Raw genomic sequence first — 18239 nt, 5'->3', positions numbered from 1 at the left:
AATCATAAAATGTTTGGATTGATTACAGGGCTGATTTGAGTTGATTCTTGAATTGTTAAACTTATGGCATCTAGAAAAAATTCTTCTGGTAATAGGCTTGATGTGGGATGGCAACATGGTATAGATATTGATAAGAGTTCTAGAAAAGTTCAGTGCAAGTATTGTCAAAAAATTATCAGTGGAGGTATTTTTCATTTCAAACAGCATTTGGCTTGCACTCGTAAGGATGTTGAGCCATGTCAGCAAGTACCGGAAAATGTTAAGCATATGATTTTGGGTGTTTTGGTGAAAAATCTAGAAGCAACTGAAAAGAAAAGAAAGGCCCATCAATATAGTGGAAATGATGATGATGATGAAATAAAAGAAATTAGCTCCAACGACAAAGGAAAGAGAGTAGCTAGTGGGAGTGGAAGTACACAAACAACCCTAAATCAATTGCTAAAAAAAGATATTAGAGAAGAAGCATGTCGACAAATTGCAAGGTTTTTCTACACTAGTGCAATTCCATTTAATTGTGCAAAAAACCCTGAGTTTATTAAGGCACTTGAATTGGTTGCAAAGCATGGGCCAGGTTTCAAGCCTCCATCCCACCATGATATTATTGAGAAGTATTTAAAGCAAGAAGTGGATCAAACAATGAAATTGCTTGAGGAGTACAAGCTAGAATGGGAAAAAAACAGGTTGTTCAATAATGTGTGATGGATGGACAAATAAAAAAAGACGTTGTATTTGTAACTTTTTGGTTAATAGTCCTAAAGGGACATTTTTTTTTTATCATCGATGGATACTTCTAATATGTCCATCTCCTTGTCGGTGCACAATGCACACAAATAAACTAAAATAACATTAATTATTTCTTACTCTATTTTTAAGGTTTCTAATATTAGTTTGATTGGATTCGCAGGCTCCAAGTTTGATTGGATTCATGATTTATTTTCTCTGGTTTCAATATTGATCTGCACAGATCAGAGGTAAGAACCTATATTTGTTTTTTTATTCATGATTTAAAGTTGTCTAATTTGGTGCTTTAATCTTTGCGTGACTGTTGTTCAGGTAGTTTTGTTGGTCTTAATTAAGTTCATTCGAAGTGGGTTTACAATTTCACTTTTTATCATTACTTGGAATTTTGGTTCATTTTGAGTCTATGTAAAGGGAGACCATTTTTTTAGCAGTGTTTGCTAACTGTTTGTTAATGCTTGAGTACATTTTAATGAGTTTTTTTTTATTTTGATATGTAACTTTAAGCAAATTTGACTCATGAGATGCCGATGAACTGCTAATTTGCTGGTTTACATCTTAATAAAATTGGATTCCTACGTGTAGTTTAGAAGGAAATGTCTTTATAAGTGTAGGAGTGTTTGCAATCCTAGATGTTGATTAATTACTCTAATATGTGAAGGCCATTGAGGTTGTTTGAGACACATTGTAAATCCCGAGAAAATAAAGGCTGGATTAAATTAAAGAAAATAAACTAAACTAAAAAGAAGTGGGGGCAAAACGAATACACTTAAAGAAAATGAGGCCTAAATGCAAATAAGAATAATTATAGAGCATAAATACTCCTCTTCTCACCAAAAACAAATCTGCAGCTATCGTGAAGAAAAAAAAAACGGAGTTTTTGTGTCCATTTTTACAGATCAAGAGAGAAACACCAAATTTTCAAGAATCCATCCAAGATTAAGGGTTATAGGTAGAATAAACACTAGTGGGCAAGGGATTAATAAGAAAAATTGAACAAGAAGAAAAGAGGGGAGGGCCGGCTATCATTAGAAAGAAAAGGAGGGATCGAAACCTTGATTCGTACTGGGTGAGGTATTTCAAACATGGTCTTATGAGTCGTTTTAAAGTCGATTATGAATTGATGTCTGGATGTTAAATTATAGATTTGAGTTCTATAACTCTAGATATAGTTAAAAATATGAGGAGATGTCAGACGGTAACAGTTTAAAAACGAGACAGTAACAATCCAAATGTTTGTTGATGAGCAATTTTGACTGTCTTAGAGGCAGAACTGGGTTCTCCTTCCTTCAGAGAACTTGTAGCCTCATGTATTAGCTTTCCGACGAGACCAATCTCGCTTGAAACATAGTTCTATAACTCTAGATATAGTTAAAAATCTGAGAAGAGGTCGGATAGTAATAGTTCAATGTCTAGACAGTGACAGTTCGGGATTTAAACAGAAACAGTTCAAATATAAAGAAAGGAATGATAACTGTGGTTGGACAAACAATCACAATATTAATGGGTGAAATTAGAAAAATGTAAAATATTAAGAAATGACTGAAAGAAAGACTTATTGCTTATTGATATGGTTATTATAAAACATATCCTTGAGTGAGGAAAATTTATGAGATGAACCTGTGATTTGCAGGAGGGACCACATGCATGGTGCAACAGCAGCAGCAAGGGAGCACGAGTAGAGCTTCTATTGCAGGTAGGTGAATCACACCTATATCTTCTAGTTAAATTGTATGATTTAATATATATTACCGATGTGAAATGTGAATTACTAAATGTATGTGTATTCAAGGGGAAAAGTTGTTATGTGAATTGCCAAGTGATGAAATTATCACTGACAAATAAAATATGAGAAGTGTGATTTGAGGCGTAAACTAACATACATTTAGTGTATGTTAGGATTTCCGGGTAAGGGGATCGCCATGTTTGGACTAACATACATTTAGTGTATGTTAGGATCCCATATAAGGGGATCAAACATGTATTAACTAGCTTACATTTAGTATATGTTAGGATCCCGGGTAAGGGGATCACCATGTATTTCCTAGCATACATTTAGTGTATATTAGGATCCCGGGTAAGGGGATGACCTTGCATCGACTCCTACGGGGTGGTGATGATGATACTAGTGAAATTGGTATCGGTAATGTGTTAAACAAAAATAATCATGTTTGATCTTATAAAGTCTGGAATGGAGGTTAATAGTGGAAGAGGGAGCGGTTATTAATAGTTGAATAAGGAAGAGATTCTAATGAAAACTAGAAGGGAGAAGTGAACAAAATATGAATGCATGTATTGAAATTGTTAGATATTCGTGTTGTTATATTTATGTGATATTCACCTTTCAGTAATATGTATTTTGTTTCAGGATCATCGCATGCACAACAGGAGTAGATCCTAGCTTATGTTCCCTTATAATTTAGGTTCTAGAAAGTGTACCCTTGTATTTTGTAAACATGAAAATGTTTGTATAACTTAATTTGTATAATTAATGTTTAAACTTGATTGAATGAACTTAACTCTGCAGTTCATATAACCATATTTCATGTCTATGTATTTATATTTTTTTTATCCATCCATAATGATATTTTGTTATATAATGTATATCATAAATATTGTGGTTGATAGGTGTGAGAATATTTGTGGAATTGAAACCCAGGATGATTGGGTCGGGATTAAGTTATGAGATGCGAGTTATTAGAAGTGTAAACAGGTTAGATGTCGATAACTTGTGATCTTCCGATATAGGGAGGACTCCGTTGAAATTTCGGTAGATTTTAATACGAAAACCATGAATATATATATATATATACTCTGTTTTTCGGTTGACATGAGATTGTTGTTTTTATCCCGGAATGGGGGATGTTACACACAATTAAAAAAATGTTTTGAATTTGAATGTTATATAGATAGCAGAAAACTGGGTTCATAGTAGATCTTGTGTCTATCTCGTGAAAGTGTAACTGGGTTCATAGTAGATCTGTGTTTTATCCCGTTAAGGTGCAAGTGGGAATTATGCAGGTATTATAGTTTTATTTCAATTTATCTTGACTAATTTATCTTTTCTTTTTTCTGTAATTTTAATTTGGTTGTGTGAAAATGGTTTTCTTATGGATTTTATGTTTGAATGATATATGCATGATTGCGAGTTCTCTTGATTAATTTTATGACTATTTTCACCTTGATGGTTTGACTTGTTTATTTTCCAGAATGGTTTTCTAGGACTCTAGGGTGAAAGAGTTAATTGTATTGAACACTACAAACAACAAATAAAGCATTTGGAGAAAAACGTAAGTCATGAGTTCTATTTTGTGTTTTGGATTCAGTGTTTTACTTCTCAAAATTGTTAACTAGGTTACTGATTTTAATTAGTTTTTGAATTCAGTATTATGGTACTTCTTTTTAGATAGCTCAGATGGGATGTTTAATATCTAGATGCATTATTGTTCTAACACATGTATTATGGTACTTCTTTTTTAACAAAAATTTAATTACAATCATAAAATGTTTGGATTGATTACAGGGCTGATTTGAGTTGATTCTTGAATTGTTAAACTTATGGCATCTAGAAAAAATTCTTCTGGTAATAGGCTTGATGTGGGATGGCAACATGGTATAGATATTGATAAGAATTCTAGAAAAGTTCAGTGCAAGTATTGTCAAAAAATTATCAGTGGAGGTATTTTTCATTTCAAACAGCATTTGGCTTGCACTCTTAAGGATGTTGAGCCATGTCAGCAAGTACCGGAAAATGTTAAGCAGATGATTTTGGGTGTTTTGGTGAAAAATCTAGAAGCAACTGAAAAGAAAAGAAAGGTCCATCAATATAGTGGAAATGATGATGATGATGAAATAAAAGAAATTAGCTCCAACGACAAAGGAAAGAGAGTAGCTAGTGGGAGTGGAAGTACACAAACAACCCTAAATCAATTGCTAAAAAAGAATATTAGAGAATAAGCATGTCGATAAATTGCAAGGTTTTTCTACACTAGTGCAATTCCATTTAATTATGGAAAAAACTCTGAGTTTATTAAGGCACTTGAATTGGTTGCAAAGCATGGGTCAGGTTTCAAGCCTCCATCCTACCATGATATTAGAGAGAAGTATTTGAAGCAAGAAGTGGATCAAACAATGAAATTGCTTGAGGAGTACAAGCTAGAATGAAAAAAAAAAATAGGTTGTTCAATAATGTGTGAAGGATGGACAAATAAAAAAAGACGTTGTATTTGTAACTTTTTGGTTAATAGTCCTAAATGGACAATTTTTTTTTGTCATCAGTGGATACTTCTAATATGTCCAAGACTGCTGATAAGGTATTTGATGTTAGATGCCATTGTGGAGAGGATTGAGGAGGAAAATGTTGTCCAAATAGTCACCGATAATGCTGCAAATTATAAGGTAGCGGGATAATTATTGATGGAAAAAAGAAAGAGTTTGTTTTGGACACCATGTGCTGCCCATTGTATTGACTTGATAGTAGAATATTTTGAGAAGAAGTTAGAGGTTCATCAAGTAACTATTGCCAAGGGGAGGAGAATCACCTCATATATTTATTCAAGAACTATTCTTGTTTCCATGCTAAGGCACTTTACGAAAGAAAGGGATTTGATTAGGTCTGCTGCCACTCAGTTTGCTACTGCATATTTGACTCTAGGATGTTTGAATGATCATAAAATGCAGTTGATGACTATGTTTACTTCCAAACAGTGGAGTTCATGTAGGTTTGCAAGAATAGAAGAAGGGAAACGAATTTAAAATTGTGTTTTGGACAACATGTTTTGGCATGATGTCACTATATGTATTAAGACAGCGTATCCTCTAATTAAAGTTCTTCGATTAGTTGATTCATATGAGAAACCAGCTATGAGTTTTATATATAAAGCAATGGATGAAGCAAAAAAGAAGATACACGTGAATTTTGGTTATGTGAAAAAAAAGGTATATATCTTGCTAATTTTTATTTCAAATGTTGTCATCTATTAATATAAATATCTTTAGAGATACTTCCAATAGAGATATTCCTAGATTGTAATGATATTTTTATTGTTTTTTTTATATATATTTATATACCTATATGGAATATTGTTGATGCAAGATATGAACTTCAACTCCACAGACCCTTACATGCAGCATCTTATTATTTGAATCCTCATTATCATTATAATCTCAATTTTGAGGTTAATGCTAATATTAAAATTGGATTATATCAATTCTTAGAAATGATGGTGCCTAATACAAGTGAAAGGTGCAAAATTAACTTACAACTTGAATCATTAAATGATGCAAAAAGGTTGTTTGGCATTGAGGCTGCCAGGACAACAAGAGATAAAAAAAAACTCCAGCTCAATGGTGGGATTCTTATGGGGATAAATGTCCAGAATTACAAAGGTTTGCAATCCGAGTTCTAAGCTTGACTTGTACTTCATCTGGATGTGAGCGTAATTGGAGTGTATTTGAAATGGTGAGTTTTTTTATTTTATTATTTTAAATGTTGAAATATTTGATAAAAATCTTATAAATTTGAATTGTTTATTTAGGTTCATACAAAATGAAGAAATCATTTGCACAAGAGAAAAATGAATGACTTGGTATTTGTAATGTGCAATCTGAAATTGAATGATAACCAAGTCATAAAGCAAGCTGATGATTTTGGTGTAGAAGATGATCTTTCATCTGATGATGATTAGATAACCGAATGAGAAAAACATTCAAACTTTAATTTGTTTAGTGCTATTGACAGTGCAACACGAAGAAAAAATGGTAAAAAAGATGAAAGTGATGAAGAAGAAATTCCTAATGATGCTGAAATGGAGAGTCATGGTACTGAAGATGATTTGGAGATTCAAATTGATGACAATTTAGAGAATTCAAGGAGTTTTGAGTTAAATAACATTGATAATATTGGTGTTGGTACTAGTAGTAGCACTAATGTTTATAATATTGGTGTTGGTACTAGTAGTGATACTAATAATCCTCTTGTTGCTAATGATATTGATGAATGTCTGAGAAATAATGAGGAAGATGAAGGCAATGAAGTTGGTTTTAGTTTACATGACACGCCAACAGATTGTTTATTTTAAGTTTGTTAATTATTAGTTAATGAAAAGTTACTTAAATTATGTATGAATTTTTATTTGAACCATGTATTTTAAGATGCTTGAACTATGTATGAATTTTTATTTGAAGCATGAATTTTTTTAATGTATTTTAAAATTCCTTACGATTTTACGATCCGAGTTTATTTTGCATTTTCCGTGCCGTGTCAAATTCACGATTTTAACAACCTTGACGTGACCGATTAAAAAACTAAAAACAAAAAAATAAGACAAAACCTCCTCTCTTTTATTTTGTTCAGAGGGCCTCTTTTAAAAAATATTGATTTTTTTGTTATGTGTTTAATTTTTGGAGTGGTTTTTTTGGTTCATTTATGGTTTTGTTTTTATCGTTTATATAGATAAACTATGTTTTTGAAAATAAAAAATATTTATTTTTAGATGATATTCTTAATATGTGTAGCCTTACATGTTATTCCTTTTTTCTTTTTATTTTATTCAATCAATTTAATGTCTTATTTTTCAAGAATCAATATCTTGATCTACACTTGTCTCTCGGTTTTTCAAGTTTTGTTTTTAGGTGGCATTAATAATTTTTTATTGATTTATTAACGCACATAATTCTTAGTTTATTTGATTACATATGTACATAAATTTTTTGATTTGTTATATTTTTTGAACTATCAAAATGCGTTGAAAAAACCTGTATAGATAAATTTTTATAAAAGATAAAAATATATGATCCACAACAAAGCGTGGGTCATATAGCTAGTTAATTCATAACTTATATGTTTGTTGTATACGACCTTCACATTCCAGACCAGAGACATAGGGGTGTGAATTAAGTGGTTGATTCCATAGTTATAGATTAAATTAATATAATGTAATAGATTTTGTAAAAGACTTTATAGTTATAAATTAAGATAATGTGTAATTTCAGGGCCTTGAAAATTAGTCGAGGTGTGTGTAAATTGATTCGAATATCCATGGTTAAAAAAAAATAATGTAATGTAATAGTCTTTTGAATATATTGATGTAAACATAATAATAGAATAGACTTCTAGTGTACAGGAAAATATTTTTAAATGCATATGAAAATATATCGTGTGGGATTAGTCATTTTCATGTAAAATTAATGTAATGTAATTACTCTAGTATTTTAGTAATATTTAGATGTGTAATATTAAGATATTGCTTGGAAATAATGTGGTGCAATTTATGTTAATAATATATATTTTTTTTAGTTTAACGTAGGTGTCCGGGCCAGCTTGCGCGCACCTCGACTAATCCCACGGGCCCTGAAGTTAACGACCATGTAAGCCTCCAGTGGCCATCATATGAGCAACCACAGGGCTCGAACCTGAGACCACAGAGGGAGCAAACCTCTTGGTCCCAAGCTTTTACCACTGGGCCACCACCTAGATGATTAATTTATGTTAATAATATTACTTAGCCGTATGGAAGAAAGAAAGATATATATATATTGATGGAATTGTGAAAATGAGAAATGGAATTAATGTGATAACTTGATACATCAAAATGGGAAACTGTGACAAAATTTATGCCATATTTGTTTCCTAGAAAGTAGTTTTCGGGAAACCACTTTCTAAATTTTCCTGTGTTTGTTTGCCATTAGAAAAGTTGGTTAACGGAAAACACTTTCCAGTAAAAGAAAAATTTGGCTTGGTTTCTAGGAAAGTGTTTTCCTGAAAAATTTGGGCGGAAAACACTTTCCGGAAGTTGTGAAAAATTTAGAAATATCATATTATTTGCTGATTATATCAAATTTGATCCTCAAACTTTTGATTTCTATATATATTTTGTTTTGAATATTTATTTTTCAATTTATCTCTTAAAATTTATTTTTTATATTAACTTTGGTCCTCATTTTTATAATTGTTATTTGCTTTTCCCTTATTATTTTCTTATTGAATTTTTTTATCTATCAAATTTGGTCCTCATTCTTTTAATTGTCACTTATTTTATTTGAAATAATTTATAAAATGTTAATTATTATTATTTTAATTTCTTCATCTTTCATTTTTATTTTATTTTTTAGATTTGATTTCTATTATTTTGATTATTATTTATTTTATTTGAGATAATTTATGAAATCATATTTTTTTTTCAATTTCATCCTCATTCAACCTTTTAATTTGTAAGATTGGTTCCTCATTATTTTAATAAACTTGAGAAAATAAAACATTAATAAGTTATTTTCCAGCTCATTTTTCATGACATAACCAAACACTGGAAAGTGTTTTCCAACTTATTTTTCATTACACTACCAAACATCGAAAAATAATTCACTTTCCTGAAATTCACTTTCCAAAATGAAACTACTTTCCAGCAAACAAACAGGGCCAGTAAAAATTGATTTATAAAAAAATAGTCTTGATTTTTCTATGGATTGAGCAATAATATAATTACTTGTTCCAATTAAATGTGGGGTATTATATATGGAATGTTATATTTTGATCCTACTACATGTTGTCCTAATCAAGGGTAATAAATAGGTAGATATTAGATATAACATGAACTATATTTAAGGTATTTAAAATAATTAAGAGATGATTCATCACCCTTGGAGAATTAAGAAAAATGTTTCATCTATTATCAAATTTTAGTTATTATAAATCCTCACATAAAGTGGAATGAAATTTGAATACAGTTTCAAATATTATTCTAATAATCAATGACTATGGTGTTGAGAATAAACATGATTTGACATAGTCAGATACACTTTATGTTATAATGTCTAAATCAAAAAATTGTTGATGAAAAGATAATAATTACACTGAAAAATTGATCACTGAAAAGTTAAATCAGACCACTTATAACTTTCCTAATATTTAAAGGATCATGACAGGTTGCTAAACATTGTACTTGATCTTCAAATATAAATCAATTAATTGTTGAATTGATAATAAATTAATTTATTTAATCATATTTTATTTAAGATTATAATTTATATTTGGACCAATTTATTAGAAAACCTAATGGGTCACACAATTAAAAACCATTGGTCAGAAATTAAAATGGGATAATTAATCAAGTGTAACATGATTGTAAATAAATTTTAGAAATTGAGGATTATAATGAAATTAATACAAGAGATTTACAATTCTAGATCTAAAAACAATCAAGTAAAGATCTAATTGAATAAATTTTTAAAATTAGCTTAAAATAATACATGTGATATTATTTAAGGAGAAAATTGATATTTTGCTATTTATAAGGTTTTTAGATTTTCTTATAAATAGAATGTTATACCTCTTATTTCCATGTGAGTAATGATATAAGGGTGAGTAGAGTATACTGCGTAAACATCTAAAACACACAAAAAAAACTCTAAGGTATAACAATCTCTCTCTTCTAAAAGGGTTTATGAGATTTCTCATTGGAGTTTTATGTGGATTATCGTTAGAGGCCAGATATTTGAACGGTTTATGATTTGTGACAACTCATCCTCGAAGCAAATATTCAAAGCCAAAAAGAACATATGATGTTCAGGTAAATTTCACACAAAACTCTAAATAGCTCTAGATATGTCTATCGGAATTCTTGAGACTCCTAAATGTTTTTTAAATTTACAGTTTTCGCTGCGTATATGTGTTTCGAAAAACTCAATAATAGTATCAGAGTTAACACTAGATAATTAGGATTGTTGATTGAATGCTTTAATTGTTATTAGTGTTAATTTCAAATTAATTTTATGTGCAAAATATTTGTATATGTTGTGTATTCGACTACACAAATAATTTGAGAATATATTAAGAATAAGGTGTTAATTTATATGATTTATTTAGATTCATCATTCCAAATCATTTTTATCTCTTTATAATTTATTAATGTTTAATGTTTAAGAAAAGATAAAAATAATTATTAACTAATTTTTTTTTTGGAAAGATTGAGTTTTTATTAGCATACGTAAAAGAGAATTAGTTTAAAATACTAAAAATTATATATTTTTTAAAATAATTATTAGCATACGTAAAAGAGAATTAGTTTAAATAATAACAACAGAAAAATCAAATAAAATTTAAGATAAAATTAATCAAATTGATAATACAAACAAAAATCACCACTATCAACAGATAAGGAAGAATCTATTTCTATTCCATGATCAGAAGAAACCACCACCAATTAAAAAAATAAATAAATCAAGAAGTACAGTAGTACACATCGTACTCTCACAAGTAGGCCCTGTTTGTTTCTGCGTTTCAAAAGCGCTTTTGATAAAATTTGAAATTTTTATTTTTTATTAACTTGAAATTAATATGTTTTTAGTGTTTTCAAATCATTTTGATGTGCTGATGTTAAAAATGATTTTTAAAAAATAAAAAAAATCATTGGCATGCATTTTGACACGAAAAGCTATTTGAAAAGCAACCGCAACCACACTGCCAAACAAACCGTAATATGTTATAAAAAAGCAGGGATAATGACCGTAGAATCCAAACCTTTCTAAACTCACACTCATCCGTCCGTCCGATTCCTTTCCACACCCATTCCATCCCAACCGTCCACTCTCTCTACCTTTTCATCTCCCCACTTCAAAATCCAATATGGAATCCCAAGTCTTATCAAATAGATCTTGTTTCACGCGCCATCCACGCTCCTAGAACACCGTTCTCTCCGCATCAACCGATTTGACAATATATTTTAATCTATATCATAAAAAAGATTCTTTTAAATTAAGATTTTCCCCAGTTTTGCTAATTGTATGTATTCTATAATAACAATATATTCCATTTGTATAAATAAAACAGCTTTTTAACGTTGAAGTTTTAAGAATATTATTGTTAATTTATCTAATTTTAATATTATTAATTAGAAAAAGCTCACATACAACAAATAAAAAATGAGATTTAATAATATATATATATATATATATATATAGAGAGAGAGAGAGAGAGAGAGAGAGAGCACGCGATAACACGACGGACGCGACCCTCCGCGAGTGTAGTGTGGGTTTTGATTATGATTTATAAAAAGTAGCGTAGATGAAACGCAGCGGGAAGCGTTTTGTCCTCCAGCGCTTATTGGTAGTGGCAGAGCGAGATATAAAAAAGCCAGTGATATAATAAAATCCCTAGGAACATAAAAAAGAAATGTCTGCATCCGCCGGTGGTGGTGGTGGTGGTGGCCAGGAGGAAGACAAAAAGCCCGGAGGAGATCAGTCCGCTCACATTAACCTCAAAGTCAAAGGCCAGGTATTTCTTTTCTTTTCTTTTTTCTTAATTCCTGTGGTTCTGTTAGGGTTTCCATGATGAAATTAGTTTTGCTTTGATTGATGGAAAGCAAATCTCGTAATCTCTCCTGCTCTGTGAATATTTAATGGTATAAATCCTTTTGTAGATTGATCTGTAAAGAGTTGATTAATATAAAAAGAAAAAGAAAAAGAGAGAAGGTTATCAAATCTTACGGTTCATTAGTGATGTGCTGCCGCTCAAATACTTGTGTGCTTGCAAGGGTTTTAAGAGATCAATCTCCTGGGTATTTGCTGAAATGGGTTATGTTATGAGGAGGTTGGATTTAGCTTGGAGTTTCGATTTTTTGTATTTACTACTGCTGAATGTGTATTTCCCGAAATCTGCTTTTAATTATTTTGTATTGTAATACCGTAATCTCACTGTTTTTATTTTTTAGCTGCACCTTAGTAGTTACCTCTCCTGTTCTAGCATGGACTATACTTTTTTTGTTTTCTTCAAGTGTAGGATGGCAATGAGGTGTTCTTCAGGATCAAGCGAAGCACCCAGCTGCGGAAACTAATGACTGCGTACTGTGATAGACAGTCAGTTGAGTTTAACTCGATTGCATTTTTATTTGATGGGCGCAGACTCCGTGGAGAACAGACTCCAGATGAGGTAAAATTCTTATTTTAGTGTTTGTTTGGTTTGGAGTTTAGTTTCCCTTTTATGATCCGTATCGATCTTTGTTTTGTGCGCTGAGCACATCCATCCTTTTTCTGCTCTTGCGAGCACTAAACAAACTACTACTAGATGTGATTGTTCATAGTGGTGGTTATAAAGCATATTCTCAGACCACCATAGAAGCTTACTCGTGAATGTTTGGTTCTGTAATAGTTTTTATTCATCTGGTTTATGTTTTGTTCCCGCTTGGTACCAGCTTGACATGGAAGATGGCGATGAAATCGATGCGATGCTGCACCAAACCGGAGGGGGGCATGCATCCCTTGACTGAATGGTGGGCAACATGGATAGAATATAAAAATCGAGGTAGAGTCGGACCCATTATCTGGCTTCTTCTACGGAAAGACTAATGTAAATGAAATGAAACTGATGCATACTTGGAGGATTTCTAATTTGAGGTTTCTCCTATTACTTATATTTTCGGTATGGTTTTAATACGTGGATGTTTTCTACTCTTATTTCATTGGCTGCCTGGTTTAGTTTCAGCTCTTCTTATTTCTGCTTAAAGTGATGGTAATTGATTCCTGATTGATGGCTTCCTGTGACTTTTTGTTCTGTTATTGCGGTTGACTCCTATTCTGCACCAGATTTTAAGGGCCTAGTGTTTGTTCTTGGATCAATTTTTACTGTACATGTTAATCGTTCATCAAGCAATTGGGATGGAATGGTTCCCCTTTTTTATTAAGAGAATAGCTCCTTGATTTCCTGTTCTCTTTCATTTTAAATTCTGCTCGACCCCTCGTTCATGTCTTGCCATCTGTTTGAACCCGGAGATTTTACTTTCCATTTATGATGAACAAACAATTGTGGGAGTGGATGTGAATTGTGAAGCTTCATGATTTGCAGTCATGAAATAAATCTCAGGACAATTTGGTATTTTTGTGCTCTGTTATGGTTGTTGTGATATGGCAATGAGTTAAAAGTGCATTAGGAGGAGCATTGTCTGCAATGTTTTTAAGGAATAATAGTGGAAATGATGGGCATGTTTTTGGTAAATAGCACAGCCATCGAAGTAAAACAATTTCTTTTCGAAGTTCATGTCAAAATTATTCTTGTTTGCTTATATTGTTAATTACATTACATTAAAAAAAAAGTGACTATTCACTGGGGACACAACACTGTTTTTGTGTTTTTTTTTTCCTTGAATCCTTTTTTTTTTTTTAATTTCAGTAATCACTCTTATTTTTTTTTGGATTTGGGTCTGAGAAATTGTTCTGATTTCGTTTGCAACAAGGCTCATCTCAACATTATATATATATATATATATATATATATATATATATATATATATATATATATATATATATTGTTTGGAAAAAAATTGAAAATGGAGAGATTGAATTTGATATTATAGTTAAAATAAAGGGTTTTTTTGTAGGGTTAAAATTGCTTATTTTTTATTTAATTTTACAGTTTTTGCTTTTAGAGTTTAGATTTCTATTTTAGCCCCTTTGGTTTTTGCAATTTATTTTTATGTTTTGGTCTAAAATTTTATTTTGTATATTGGAAGTAGTTGAAAAAGAAAGAAGAGAAAAAGTTGATGGTTGGTTAAATAACGACACCACTCATTCCTGTTGTTTTATCCTTGGGTTGGCAAAAAAGCAAAAATAAAATAAATTGAGACTTGATTTTTTTTGGTTTTTTTAACCGTTAGGGTGTTTGTTAAATGAAAATAAATTTAAAAATAATTTTTTGAGTTTATAATACTCTAGTTTGATTTTCCAACCAATTCTGGCAAAAGTAGAGTATTTAAATAACATGTTGTTTGATTATATTTTGTTTTAAAGTGTACCTTAAGCCAAGTAAAGAAAGAAAGAAAGAACATGAGATGGTCTTGGAGGTCCACTAGCATATCCTTTCTTTTCATTTTATAGGCTAGGTGTTCTGGTCCCCCTAAACATAAGTGCCTAGTCTTTTTGTGCTTTTTAATTTTTTTTATTTAATATAAATTTAAATTCAATGTAATAAATTAGATAAAATTACCCCTTTAGTTGAAATTATATTTTTCTATCATGTCTTGAAAATTACAATTTATATTAAATAAAAAATCAATCTCTCCCCTTTTAAACCCACATCTTTTAAAAAAACTAGTGATTGTAATTGATTTCTCGCACGATTTCATTGTTTAGTGTGTACTGAAATCTCACATAAGGTTTCGTTCAAATCCAGATTCAAAACGGCAAAACCCATTTCTACATCTATATGTGAAATTCAAGATCTTTATTATAGAGTTTAATAATAATGGGTTTGAGGATTGTGTACAAGGTGGGTAAAAAGACAAGATGAATCTAAGTCTTACTAGTAAATAAGATAAACTGGATTATTTTATGATAATACAAAAAAACAAAAAAATATAGCTTAGTTAGGTTGAATCTCCTAGCCCAACAACCGAGCTATTTTGGGTCAATTCGTAACAACCTATAACCACGTTAAGGGTTATCTATTTACTATTTCAATAAATATTATTTCAAGTTTATCCTTTAATAATACTATTTCATTTTATTTGTGAAGCTTATCTATAGATAATATTATTTTAGACTCGTTCATGAATAGTACTATTTCGAGCTCATTCATGAAGCTCATCTATGAATAATTGATAAAGCTTATCCATGAATAATACTATTTCAGCCTCATCCATGAATAGTACTAAACCCAGTCCCACCTCCTTTTCTTTTTCCTTCCATTCTCTTTATTCTCTTATTTTTTTGAGCTACCAGAACATCGAGTTGTACAAGTTATGATTTTAACTACGACTTTAGCTAGAATTATCACAGTGAAAAATATCACCTTTCATGGTGAGCTTTTTTTGAAAGGTGATATTTTTTAGATATTTTTCAAATATTTTCCAAGATAGACTATATTTTTAGGTTTAACAAGAGAGAAGGATGATAAATTATCTCAACAACACTTAAAACCACCTCTCTATTAGAGAATAAATAAATCTATTAGCACACAAATTTATTCTCTATAAAACATCATTTTCATCTTCTTAATTTGTTTTATCTATTTTGTTTGTCACTTGAACAACCAAATTTAAAAATTGATTTAAGCATCATAGTTTTTCTCGTTTCACGAGGGACTTATTTTGTGGTACAACTCAAGCCCAAAACTTATCAAGGAAAAATCCATTTCTGTGTGAAGTTTTTCAACGATTATAACTCAGGCCAAAACATCAACCATGAAAAATCTATTTCTATATGAATTTTTATACAACTTCATCAATTTTTCTTAGATTTTTTAATTGAGTTATGTATATTCTTGTTATTTGTTGAATAATTCAAGCATTTGCTAGGATTTGAATCTTGAGAATTTGAGGTGGATTTCAAGTAATGGTAAATTAAGAAACAAATCTTGCGATTTGGAAATTTAGATTGGTTTTAGGTTACCTCTAAGCAACTATGATAATTTTGCTAAGGTGTGGTGGTCATGACATTAGTTATGGAGGGCTATTTGTCTGTACCATGGAGATGACATTTGCTGGGAATTGTGGTATTCTTTTGGACTTGACTTTGAAAGGTGAAAGCCATTTTGAAACACTATTTGCAAAAGACTTTGAGGGTGTGACTGCATTATCCTTGTTAGAATTGAAAGTTGACGGGGGTTACTTGCTTAAAGAGGAAGCCTCTTTCCTTAGAGATATTTAGGAGGAAACCAATTTCCATATGTAGAAGTTTCAAATATTAGCTTCTTGTGTGGACTTAGAGAAGGGAGGTTTGAAGTTGAGGAGAAAAGGTTGAAGGTGATGGTTATGTTTTTTTTTTTTTTAATTTCAAAGTTGTAATATTTAATATAAGGGTTATTTAGTTATTAAATGGAAAGAAAAAAAATGATTTATTTTTTTCACTTTAGAGACTTTTTAATCATTAAATGGGAAGTAATGACAAAGATGTAAATAATCTAACAATTTTTGTTGATAATTTTTGGGCGCACTAGGTACAAGATGTAAACTGTTAAATGCGCACCAAAGTTTAGGAGAAAAATTGTAATTTTTCAAAACACAGTGAGAAAATACAATTTCGACCAAACTATAGAATGTTACGGGTAATTTTCCCAATAATTAATTTAAAATATATTTTGCATATTATTTTATTAAATATCATTCAATATTTTTTTTATTTTTTAAAATAAGATTGTAGCATTATTTTTTAAATATTAACAATAGCTCTTTTTTTTTTAAAAGTCCTTAATGATTTTTTTTCCCTTGAATTTTATTTGGCCAGCTTTTATGAATGTCTATTCTTAAAAAAAAATTATTCAACCAAACCAGTCTTTAACTTGGATCGCGAGTTTTACTGATTAACTTGGGTTTAACCGGGTCAAACCAGAACATTGCCATATCAATATTAAAAAAAGATTAAACAAAGTCTTCTTTTCCTTCAATTTAAATCTAAATTCATTCAAATAAATTAGATAAAATATGTTTGAGATATTATTTTATAAAATGCTATAAAATATGTTTGAGATATTATTTTATAAAATGTCGTTCAATTTTTATTTTTTTTAATTAGAATATGATAATATTTTTTATATTACTAGCAAACAATATTTCTATAAAGCCCTTAATGATTTTTTTTTAATATTTAATTTAATTTGATTGCTTTATTGTAAATGTCTAGTTTTAGTGTCATTTGATTAAAAAAAAAGGATAGATTCTAAAAATAATTTATTAAACCTAATCAAATTCATAACCCAAGTCACGAGTTTTATGAGTTAACTAGGCTAGCCTATCTCATTCTAAAACATAATTGTTTCAATATTTGTTTTTTTAAAATAAGGTGAAATGGTGTCATCTTGAAATATTTGTTTTTTTTAGTCAAACCAACACTTAAATTTTTAATTGAAATTCATTTAAATAAATTAATTAAAAATGTATCTGGGATATTATTTAATAAAATATAATTCATTTTTTCCTTTTCTTTTAAAAAATAAGATTGTAACATGTTTTTTTTTTATAATATTAACAAGTGTTTTTTTTTAAATATTTTATTTTTTCTTCTTAAATGTTAATTTTTTTTGCGTGTTTTTTTTGTATAATTAAATAAAAAAACATGATTCCAAAAAAAAAAGTTTTTAAATATAATTGGGACTATAATTTACGTGGCAGATTTGACGGGTTAACCCATGTTGATAAAAATGTCATCATCTCAATTTGTTTTAAGAAAACAAAAACAATGACGACCTGAGATTTTTTTTTTTGAGTAAAATTGAATTTTGAACAAGATAATCTAGTTACATTTAGATAAAACCAAGTTGTGGTGCTTTTAGCTAGTTAGCTATGTAGGAAATGTATTCTGTGTATAAAACGTAAAACGTTACAAAAAAATAGTGACAAACTGCTACTAATAAATCCATTCATGCGATGCTTTCATCTATGTTGAGCAGTGACCGGTGACAAATTGTTACAAACAAAATAGTTATTAGACTAATTAATTATTGATTTAGTTTTTATATATATTTATTTCCACATTGTTTAAAAACTAACAAAAACAAAGAAAAAAGGACACTAGTCATT

The 18239-nt window shown here is 29.9% G+C and overlaps 1 protein-coding gene across 1 annotated transcript; it reads left to right on the top strand.

Moving 5' to 3' along the window:
* The first annotated feature begins 11822 nt into the window (after nucleotides 1-11822).
* Nucleotides 11823-13212, top strand: LOC7463426 (small ubiquitin-related modifier 1). The gene is made up of 3 exons (XM_002321248.4): nucleotides 11823-12007; nucleotides 12512-12661; nucleotides 12924-13212. The coding sequence occupies exons 1-3, from the start codon at nucleotides 11906-11908 to the stop codon at nucleotides 12996-12998; spliced, it is 327 nt and encodes a 108-aa protein (XP_002321284.3). The 5' UTR covers nucleotides 11823-11905; the 3' UTR covers nucleotides 12999-13212.
* The last annotated feature ends 5027 nt before the right edge of the window (nucleotides 13213-18239 follow it).

This window comes from Populus trichocarpa, chromosome 14, assembly GCF_000002775.5.
Source record: "Populus trichocarpa isolate Nisqually-1 chromosome 14, P.trichocarpa_v4.1, whole genome shotgun sequence".
NCBI classification, from domain to species: Eukaryota; Viridiplantae; Streptophyta; class Magnoliopsida; order Malpighiales; family Salicaceae; genus Populus; species Populus trichocarpa.
This window is presented reverse-complemented; position numbering and strand designations above follow the sequence as displayed.

What these genes read in the sequence shown, in the direction of transcription:
- LOC7463426 (XM_002321248.4), top strand. Translation starts at nt 11,906, where the DNA reads ATGTCTGCATCCGCCGGTGGTGGTGGTGGTGGTGGCCAGGAGGAAGAC. An exon ending in ACCTCAAAGTCAAAGGCCAG is followed by an intron (nt 12,008 to 12,511) that starts GTATTTCTTTTC and finishes CTTCAAGTGTAG; the next exon opens with GATGGCAATGAGGTGTTCTT. An exon ending in GAGAACAGACTCCAGATGAG is followed by an intron (nt 12,662 to 12,923) that starts GTAAAATTCTTA and finishes GCTTGGTACCAG; the next exon opens with CTTGACATGGAAGATGGCGA.